The sequence below is a fragment of the Rhinichthys klamathensis genome, unplaced genomic scaffold, assembly GCF_029890125.1.
Source record: "Rhinichthys klamathensis goyatoka isolate OS25496 unplaced genomic scaffold, OSU_Roscu_1.1 h1tg000191l_1, whole genome shotgun sequence".
Lineage (NCBI taxonomy): Eukaryota > Metazoa > Chordata > Actinopteri > Cypriniformes > Leuciscidae > Rhinichthys > Rhinichthys klamathensis.
In genome coordinates, this window is record NW_026606717.1 from 1,617,800 (window position 1) to 1,628,908 (window position 11,109).

Here is an 11,109-nt window from a genome sequence, read left to right on the forward strand (position 1 = left end):
CCCCAGGAGAGAAACGCGATTGGTCAAAAGTAAGCCACAGGAGAGAAACGCGATTGGTCAAAAGTAAGCCACAGGAGAGAACGCGATTGGTCAAAAGTAAGCCACAGCAGAGAAACGCGATTGGCTCACGTGGGCTTACTTTGGGCTTACTTTGGCTCAATCGGTAGGAAGCAGTAGGCGCATGCGAGAGGTAGCGGGATCGATGCCCGCATCCTCCAATATTTTAATTTTCCTGCAAATCATTTTAGTGTCTAATCATAGACGGTCATAATAAATAAATACCCCACGTATGAGACAAGCGGCCGATGATATTATACATAAGTTTGACATAATTTACATCAAATGTTTCTTTAAATATAAAAAAGAATGACTTTTTTTTTTTTTTTTTGCTTAATAATAATGTATAACAAAAAAGTTTTTTATAATAATAACACTAGCTGCAAATAGTTTTGCATAACATTATACTTGCTTTGCGCGCTTAAAAAATGTGCTTAAAACACTGATCTATATAGAATGACATTATATAGATCAGTGGCTTAAAACTGCTTAAAAATGTACTGTTTTAGGTGCCCTATGTGGTATAAAGTAGCAAAGTGTGAAACTTTTAGCCCACAATTACAAAAACATATACGAAGTAAATAATAACCTAACAACAATAATATGTAAGCAAAATAAATTTCAGGTTTAGCAGCTAGAAGCAACACGTTGGTTCTGAATGCGGAAATGGGCGTGGACACTCACCGGAAGTTGTAATGAACCTGCGCTGAATGAGAATCAAAGAAACGTTTAAACGTGACCACGCCGAGCAAAGAAAATATCAATTATACCAAGGTATCAGTTCCATTATTCGTTTTCAGAAAAATGTAGTTCACAACGCACGGTTTAACCGTTGTTTTACAAGCTTAATTCCTGTTTGCGTTAAAGGAGTGTTTGATGTGAAGCTGCTGGCCTTTGAAGGCCTAACGTTACGTGCGCTCTTTGTTTCGCTACTAACGTTAGCCGTTTATCTGTCCTAATGCGCCTTTACAAGAGAGTCGGTAGATGCTGTTTTTTTTCATTGTAAACACTAGCAGTCAGTTATTTTGATGATGTAACATATTTTAAGCTGTTCCCGAGCCAGCTTCCACTAAAGCTTGAAGTGGTGTGGACACTGCTATTATAAAGGCTATAAATAGTCCGTGTGCTTGAAGTTTCTGTTGCATCTCAGTCACTGACTAGAGTGTTTTATAACGATTTGTTTTCTTCATTAGTAATGCTTGAGCAGTGAACGTTTTTCTTTCCATTGTTTACACCAATCTCTGTTTTTCTCTAGCTTAAAAACACATTCATTGTTATCATGGCTGATGATGAAGGATTTGTCGTCCGTGTTCGAGGTTTACCTTGGTCGTGCTCTGTAGAAGAAGTTTCCCGGTTTTTTTCAGGTAAGAATGTGGAGTCTTCACAATCCCCATAATACCCTTATTATTGCTTATAAGTTAAGACAAAGTTAATACTTTTGTTTTCAGGCTGCAAAATTGCCAACAATGGAACAGCCATTCATTTCACATACACAAGAGAAGGCAGACCGAGCGGAGAAGCGTTTGTGGAGCTGGACTCAGAGGAAGACCTGAAAATGGCAGTCAAAAAAGACAGAGAATCAATGGGGCATCGATATGTGGAAGGTATGAAATTCAGAGTCTGTAGAATTCTGTATGCTATCATTCAAAACTTTGGGTCTGTACTAGGGATGCGCCAATGTAACAGCCGATACCAATTAGCAATTTTTTTTTTAACTTTAAAAATAACTGATGATAAGGGCTGATTATATCCTGTCAAGCATAAGGTGTCAGACTGCAACTGATACTGTGTGATATGAAAATGTCTCTTGTTGATCATGTGACACTGATGACTGGAGTAATGCTGATGATAAATTCAGCTTTGCCATCACTAAAATTAAAAAGTTATTTTAAATTGTAATATTTTACAAATTTACTGTTCTTACTATATTGTTGATCAAATAATTGCAGCCTTGGTGAGACCTCTTAAAAAAATTTTTTTTTTAAAAACTAGCCGACCCCAGACTTTTGAAAGGTAGTTTTTAATTGTCCTCTTTATGCTCTTTTTCTCAGTATTCAAATCAAACAATGTGGAAATGGACTGGGTTATGAAGCACACTGGTCCGAACTGTCCGGAAACGGAGGGAGACGGACTGGTCAGATTGCGCGGCCTTCCTTTTGGATGTAGCAAGGAAGAGATTGTGCAGTTTTTCTCAGGTATATTCAGACTCTTTCTTGCAGCCCTTCACATAGTCATCGGGAGAAGTAATGGCCAAGCGTAGTCCTCATTGAGGTGAATTTGACCATTCCCATGGTTGCTAGAATAACTTGGTACATTGATTCGTTACTTAATCCAGCATTGTTGTTCCAAATTATTCTGCTACATTAGGGATATTACCTTTTTAGCTACCAACTCTTGGGATGGCCACTTTATCAAGTCTAAGCCAAGTTAGTGGAACGCTTGCCTTCTTGTAGGCCATGTTCCCAAGTGGTGGAACTCTCCCAGTAGGATTCATTGCAATATGCCTTTTTGTTTTATGTTTTTTTATTTTAATTCAAGAAAAGAACAAAGCAACACTTGTAAATGGGCATGTGGTTTTATTTAATATGTCCCCGTTGGGGTTATCTGTCCTTGGGTTGAAGGGTTGGAAATCGTGCCAAATGGGATAACATTGCCGGTGGACTTCCAGGGGAGGAGTACGGGGGAGGCCTTCGTGCAGTTTGCTTCACAGGATATAGCTGAAAAGGCTCTAAAGAAACACAAGGAAAGAATAGGGCACAGGTGGGGATGGATGGTTGGATGGTTAAGCTGTTTTTCATGTGGTAAACACCTACTACAGTAATCATTCAAAGTGGTATGCAACATGAACTTACACACGCCACATGGACATACAAACGTCTTTATCAGAGGGCTCGCAGGGCCTTGATGGAGTCCTACTGTTTTGTTTTCTTATGATTATTTGTGAGAAGTCATCAGTGCTGAAAGAAAATGTCTGGATTCAAAAAGGCTGAATGCATATTTAGTGTGTAGCAATGGTGCACTTGAGCATCATGGGATTTTCTAATTCTTAAGCATACAAACGTGTGCCTTGCAGCAGCCAGTTTGAATACCATTTTAGTCTGGATCCTGTAATAGGTCTCTGTTTACTGTCATACTGAAGTAAGCGTTAGTTTAATGCATGAACGGCACAGCAAAATGTAACGTCGTTTAATACTTAGAATTCTGCAATTTTGGGATACAGAAAAGTATTAAAAGTATAGTCAGTGCTGGGTAGATTATTTACAAATTGTAGTCCATTACTGAATTCAAATTACATGAAAATTGCAGGTAGTAATGTGATTGTTACATTACACATTTTAGGTTTTTCTACTATTTCATTACTTTTAGATTACTTTTTTTCCTAACTCATCTACTGGAGCTTGCTTTGCCAGCGAATTAAAAAAAAAGTTAATTGCAATCTTTTTTTAATATCCCACAATTCTGTTTATATGTAGACTCAGAATTGCTAGAAATAAAAAGTCAAAATTGCTAAATATAAACTCAGAATTGTGAGATATTAGCTTGGAAAGGGCTGCACAATATTGGAAGAAACAAGTTTTTCTACAATATTTTTTGAAAATAATTTCACCAGATTACTTAACCTCTATTTGGAAACAAATAACCATTCACAATGATTGGGTGATTTTGTAGGGGAGTGAATCTGCATAGAAAATAACAAATTGCAAACATAGATAAATACAATAGAACAAAGATACAAATTAAATAAGCAGTGCTCTCTGTTTTTCAGGTAAGTCTTAACCGTTTTCAGGTACAGAAATTGAATAATCAAATCATGTAAAATAACACTGCATAGTCTTCACTGTGTAAATTGAATATAATTATTCTTTGTTAAAGCTGCAAAAGTGATTTTCTCTTGGTATTTTGTTGTTTAATTAACAACACTGACAGCAGCAGGAAAATTAGGATGCTGTCACTTTAAGTCCAAAAGCACAGATCCAATATACTGACACGCATCCCTTTCTCAATTATTTACAATCACGTAAGCCATAAGTGACTGTTTGTGAGGATACTCACAGAGATGGGCATTTTGACATAATTTTGCATGTGTGCTATGATAATGTAAAATGCGTGCAAGTGATAAGCTTTCACTCTGTGAGGGTTAAACTTTGCAGTTAATCCGAGAATCCAGCACATCCTGCAATGTGACTCTCCCTGATTCGCACATCGTGATATCGATGCTAAAATTATATTTATTGTGCAGCCTTAAGCTTGGAATTGTTAGATGAAATGTCTCTAACTCAAAAAAAAAAATTTGCTTCCATATTTATATTACATTGATTTGAATAGGATTATCCTGTACCATAGTGATATAAATTTTCAAAGAGAACAAAACTAAAAATGTAAAAAAGTGCATTAAACATTACGTGAGTGTTTTCCAAACGAGTTTGTGAAGGAACTGCAGAGGGTTTGTAAGTTGATGAAAGGGTCAAAATTAAACCATAAAAACAACCAAATAAAACACAAAAAAGATAAAATATTAAAAAAATATATGCTATGTGGCCTCTGACTCATGCAATACCATAAAACAGGAATATTTTAGTCAAAATATTTATAGACGAGCAATCTGCAGTTTTAGAAAGGAAAATTTAAAAGAAGAAAAAAAATGGTGCGAAAAAATGAATTACGAATTGTCTGCCATTTTGTAAAGTGATCATCTAATCAAGTATTTATTGTTTTAAATCTGATAACATAAACTGTTACTACCCAGCACTGGGTATATTTGAAAATGTATATATATAAAATAAAAAGGCCCCAATGTTCTTTTATAAATCTAGAAGTGGAGACAATTCTGTGAAATGGATGGTATCAATAATACTTGTTATTGAGCTCTCAAATGCATGGATATTATACATGTTGAGCAGGTGAAGGTCCAGTTTTATTGTTTTGCAGTCCATTTGAACTCCTGAACAGGAGTGTTTTGTGATGAGTTCATGCATTGCACCTTAGTGCTCATCTGTATGTTTGTAGGTATATTGAGATCTTTAAGAGCAGCCGAGCTGAAGTGCGGACACATTACGAGCCCCCGCGTAAAGGCATGGGCATGCAGAGACCTGGGCCGTACGACCGACCCAGCGGAGGAGGCCGGGGCTACAATGGCATGAGTCGCGGGGGATCTTTTGACCGGGTGCGACGTGGAGGATACGGTGGAGGTGAGACCAGCTTCTTTAGAAGATGTGCCACATTTTTGTGATTTAGCACGTACTTGCTTTGAATTTGCTTGTGTGTTTTTATTTATTTATTTTTTTGAAATAGGAGTGTCAGATGGACGTTATGGTGATGGTGGTAATTTTCAGAGCACCACGGGTCATTGTGTTCATATGAGGGGACTCCCTTACAGGGCAACAGAACCTGACATCTACAATGTAAGTTTGATTTGCTTGATCTTATGACTTTATGTGAAAATTAAATTAATTTGTGAATGTATAATAATTGGGTGTTAAATACACTTTTTCTGTGCAGTTTTTCTCTCCTCTGAACCCGGTGCGTGTGCACATTGAGGTTGGTCCAGATGGGCGAGTAACCGGTGAGGCTGATGTGGAATTTGCGACACACGAAGATGCAGTAGCTGCAATGTCAAAGGACAAAGCAAACATGCGTAAGTTAGGTGTATTCTGACTTGTTTTTGTTATTGATGTTAAATGTGGGAATTTTATATTCAAATCTTTAATGTCTTTGTTTAAATCTCTTTGTTTTCAGAACACCGTTATGTTGAGTTATTCTTAAACTCAACAGCAGGAGGCAGTAATGGGAGCTACGGGGGGCAGATGATGAGCGGAATGGGTAAGTTATTAGTTCAACTACTCTAGCTTTTTATATAAAGCTATACGAAGGGCAACTTGCTGTGATATTAATATCATAATAGAACAGCATGCAACAGTCATATCTTATTCTCTATTCTAAACACTTTTAATGGTTGTACAGTTGAAGCAGAGCAGCTGACCCTGAGGCTGAGACTTAACTAGTGCTTATTAAAGATGTATAGCATTTGTATTATAATATTATAACAGTGTAATATTTGTTCTTTCTAGGAAACCAGTCGTCTTATGGGCATGGAGGGCAGCAGATGAGTGGAGGCTACACTGGAGGGTACAGCAACCAGTCTAGCATGGGAGGCTACAATGACTACAGTGCGTTTTAACTTTGTACTATTGTTTAATGTATATTTTCTAATTTTGCACACTTACCTGGTTCTCACATGTGTATTCCTGTACCTCAACAGATAGCCAGGGTGGAATGAACAACAGTTATTATGGCGGCAGCCGTGGCTCAGTCGGCATGAATGGCATGGGAGGAGGCTGGGGCATGTAGATGCATCTAAAATAATATATTTTAGTGTCGGTTTGTCTCGATTCTGCTGAGGCCGTCTGTTTTTTTGTTCTTTGTGATGACGACTATGGGAAGAATCAGATTCACTCCTTGCCCACCTGCACTCTGAACCTCAACGTTGGAATCAGTATTATATTTCCTGCAATTCCTGAGTTGAAGGGTCAGCCGTTGAGTTCAAGCCATGGCGATTGTCCAGTAATGCTTGTAAATATCCTCCATACATATGGTTCACTTCAGAGACTGTAGAACACCAGCCTCGCATGGCATGAGGTGCTGCAACTCCACTTTTTATAATGCGGAAAGAACTTTGTTGAAATTGATTTTTTTTTAAACTGGAAATGTTTTTCTTTTCTTGTCTGGCTATTTACAACATGAATATTTTAATTTTCATTATTGTAGATGTCGCAATTGCATCTATTGGTCTGTCTTTGACTTCTCATATGTATGGTAAATAAACATTCACAAATGTATTCTCTGCTTCATGCACATTATTTTGTCTTAAAGTAAAGGTCCAACAATAAACTATATTTTAAAGACTTACCAAATTAGTAGATTTTGACACCTTATGACATGATTTATGTCTGCATTTTGTCAGATTATTTTTTAAGGCACAAGGTGGTGCCAGTGATCCCACTGAGGTTAATTAAAATAAGTTTAATAAACTTAATCATGAACACATTCTTTGTTCTTACAAAAAATAAGCAAATGCATGTATTTAAAAGTAGTCAGTGAATTTAGACCTTTTTAACTTTGCCTTTAAACTTTTTAACTTCTGAGATTTTTCTAAAAACAAATCATTGGCGTACAGATAGAAAACTTTATAACATTTTGAAGCGTCTTAACCATATGTTTGACCAATATTAGACTATATTGGTTCCCTGGAAAATTTCAGTTTAAGCACGTATAGCAACTTTCCAAACCTGTGGAGAATGACCAAACCAGCTAACGTTACGAGTTGGTCATACCAGTTTAAGTTTAATATGTTTTTTGGAACATGCTAGTAGGTCAACCATCTTCACCTAGCAACTAGTTGCCATTATAAAAATGGATTTATTATTAACTACTGGACAATAAAACATCAGTGATATCCCCTCAAATTAACGACTTTTCAAATTATGAATCAATCTGCCTCAATATTAGCTTTGGCTTTTTGTGCTGGTGATTGATTAGGTGTGGCTGGACAGTGATTCATAAATAGGAAATGTGTGTCGTCTTAGGTCTATATAACCAACGGCGCGCGTTCTTGGTCCCAGCTCGCAGCACGAGCCTTTTGACACAGTCCCCAGCACGCGCATTTGCGTGCAGATCGCGTTCGGTGCTGGTGGCACGGAGGTTCAGTGAGACCAACTGATCTTCCAATATCTCGGATTGTACTTGAAAGGAATATGGATAAGTTGCGGCTTGTGATCTTTATCTCCCATTGTCTCGGTGAGTGTTTAAAACAATGGCTTTTTAATAAAATAGGCTGTTCTGACTTGCACGCGGACCTGCCCAATATTTGTCACTTGGTATGGGGTTCTTATAGGAGGACGAGTGGATTTTTTTACTTTTAAAATAATGATTTCTTGCTTCAGTGTTATTATAACCAATTTGGACACATTAGCCTACTGGTTTTGTTCCCTATTTATTCCGTGATTTATTTAACACTTAACATTATACACGTATCTATAATCACCATCAGCTTTATTGCCATGTTTTTATCTTCTACATATTTACTGTATCTACTAAGATACACAAAATATGTGTTTTAGATATATAAAAAGTGTCTTGTTCTGTTCCAGTGTTACTCAAGGTGTGCAGTGGCGCCTCTGTCGACAGGTATGATAGTGGCAAACCCAGAACAACAGTGGTCAACCTCTTTCACACTCTAGAGAAAACAAACACAACAGGCCACCAGGTCCACAATGAGACAAATGTGTATTATGAGGATGAAGATGATGATAATTATGAGGATGATTATCTCTCTGGAGATTATGACCTTAACATGCCAAAAGGTAGAGTTGCTTCTTTTTAATGAATGTTTTTTTTAAGTTAGTGCTGTCAAATTTATTAATCTCGATAAATCGCATACAACTTAAAAGTTTGTGTCCATATACACACACACACACACACATATATATATACACGTATGCATATATGATATAAACACAAACTTTTATGTTAGATGCGATTAATCACGATTAACCGATTTGCCAGCACTATTTTTAGTGGTCAACTTATGTATTTAATGCCCAAAGCTGATACCAATATCTTATGAATTTCAATAGACACCATTTTACACAAGTACCCACCAAAATAAATAAATAAATAAAAAGGCAGATTTTGGAATGACACTAGAATGGGGACTTCTGTTAAATTGTATTAACAAATGATATCAAATATGATATCATATTGTATTATAAAATAAAACTAAGTGTTATGTACTTCTGCATGAAATGAATGTAAAAAAAAAAAAAAATGTATTAAATGAGTGTGTAAGACCTGTTATTAGATATTAGATCATCACAAACTGACATCACTGTCCTTTCTTGCTCAACAGTGGCATTTTCCACCAAATCCAAACATCCGTCGGTGATGCCCACAACTGAGAAGAAGACAAGAAAAGGAAAAAGGAGGGGCAAAGGAAAAGGCAAGGGGAGAAAGAAGAACCCCTGCCTCGGGGAATACAAAGATTTCTGCATTCATGGAGTGTGTCAGCATCTGAGGGAGTTGCACATTCATTCTTGTGTGTGAGTTTCATGCAGTGCGTTTGTTCTTCCACCTTTTGTTGAAAACCTTTTGTTGTCGTTCCTCCTGATAGTTATTTAGCAAAGGCTTGACATTTACATTTATTAATTTAGCAGGCACTTTTATCCAAAGCACCTTACAAATGAGGAAAGATTAAAAGACATGCGGTTAATCATAAGAAACAAACAATATCAGCAATGATACAATATACAGTTTCAACAATAGATCAGAAGCACAAAATTAGAGAAGAGTAGAACAATAATAGACAACAGAATTATTGCTTTTATAGAATAGGAACAGAATCTAAATGAACAGATCTCTCTCCAGTTGCACTGATTTTGAACTTTTGAATGATCTTTCTTACAGATGTGAAGCAGGTTATTCAGGGGAGCGATGTCATTTATTCACCCTACCATCAGCTAAGGTGGAACAGCGTTACAGCAGGACCACAGCTCTAGCTGTCGTAGCAGTGGTTCTGTCCCTCATGTGTCTCGCAATCATTGCTATTCTGCTGGCACTAAGGTATGTTACCATGAATCAGCTTTGTATTATTCTCAATCATTAAAATGTTAATATTTGACAACCTTCCTAAGATATTCAGCATTCTGTTCTTACAGGTTCCACAAAAAAGATGATGCTGATGTAGCAAGTGAAGAAAAGGTCAAACTTGAGGCAATGTCAATATAGTAGTGATAAGGAAAGAAAGGTAAATAGTTCTCAATGAATGCTCAAATTTGTCCATTATTTGTTAAATATAAAATATATATATTAGTGCTGGCAAATCAATTAATCGCATCTAACATTAAAAGTTTGTGTGTGTGTGTATAGATATGTCACACACATATTTAAACACAACATTTTATGTGTGTACAACGTACGTATACACACACACACACATATATATATATATATATATGATAATGTATATACAGTGTACACAAATATATTATGTAAACAAAGACTTTTATGTTAGATGTGATTAATCAATTGGACAGCACTTTATATATATATATACATGCATACATTATAATTCTTTATATAATATTTTTAATAATATTGATTGTTGTTTTACAGGATGAAGAAAGTCAAAACAACACGTGACCCATGGATAGATAGCATTATGGCTGAGGAGCAGGGGCATCATTTCTACATTTTTCCACTGGTTATCATTACTTTTCAAAAATTCTTTCTCTCCTTTCAAATGGATCCTACATACCTGATGTCCTGCGATTATGGTGGCTGTCAACATTGGCATGAAGGACGTTTTGAACACTGCTTCCTTGTACAGAACAATGTTCTTCCACCTGGGGAACATACAGAGAGGACTTAACCGGATGAATGTATTGCAACGGCAATCAAGTTGCTTTTTTGTTTGTTGCTTATTTATTTATTTTTAAAATAGGTGTTTCTGGTTTATCCCATCATTCTGAATCTATAGTACTGTCAGAAACGCCACAAAGCATTTGTAATTATTTATTTATAATATATTAGTTATTTATTTTGATACGTAACGATTTTGTGTACTGAATACACTGTAAGTTTTGTAAATGTGTTTTTATTGTATGAATATTTATTATCGATAGATACAATCAAATAATGTTCTGATAGGACTGAAGTTGCATCACAGACTTTACAATCACATATGGAAAACTCTCCAATAAGGTTTCAATAATATTACAGCTAAACTGTGAAAAACTGATTTACAGAGCTCTAAAAATGGAGGATTGTCAGAGGCAGGGCTTTGTAGGTCTTTTATATGTATTACTGAGAAAGTGTAGCTTAAATTAAGTGAAATAAAATCGAGAATTTTAATCAAAGCACTTTTGAAGTACTATGTGTAACAAAATAACACAATTTAATTTACTAATTTCAAGCAATGATAACCAAACATTTTCTGTCAATGATATTACTGTTGTTTGACTTGAATAAACAATTATTGTCACATTGTGAGTCTGTGAT

General features: G+C 36.1%; 2 protein-coding genes across 2 annotated transcripts; both read left to right on the forward strand.

The window, feature by feature from the left end:
• The first annotated feature begins 717 nt into the window (after positions 1-717).
• On the forward strand, positions 718-6,893 carry hnrnph1l (heterogeneous nuclear ribonucleoprotein H1, like). Its single transcript, XM_056262032.1, has 11 exons — positions 718-831; positions 1,313-1,421; positions 1,506-1,661; positions 2,109-2,252; positions 2,679-2,817; positions 5,065-5,246; positions 5,350-5,459; positions 5,557-5,692; positions 5,794-5,877; positions 6,126-6,224; positions 6,317-6,893. The coding sequence occupies exons 2-11, from the start codon at positions 1,337-1,339 to the stop codon at positions 6,403-6,405; spliced, it is 1,224 nt and encodes a 407-aa protein (XP_056118007.1). The 5' UTR covers positions 718-831; positions 1,313-1,336; the 3' UTR covers positions 6,406-6,893.
• Positions 6,894-7,666: 773 nt separating this feature from the next.
• On the forward strand, positions 7,667-11,092 carry hbegfb (heparin-binding EGF-like growth factor b). The gene is made up of 6 exons (XM_056262033.1): positions 7,667-7,851; positions 8,205-8,417; positions 8,963-9,152; positions 9,517-9,672; positions 9,768-9,856; positions 10,225-11,092. Exons 1-5 carry the CDS (start codon positions 7,809-7,811, stop codon positions 9,835-9,837), a joined length of 672 nt encoding a protein of 223 aa, XP_056118008.1. The 5' UTR covers positions 7,667-7,808; the 3' UTR covers positions 9,838-9,856; positions 10,225-11,092.
• The last annotated feature ends 17 nt before the right edge of the window (positions 11,093-11,109 follow it).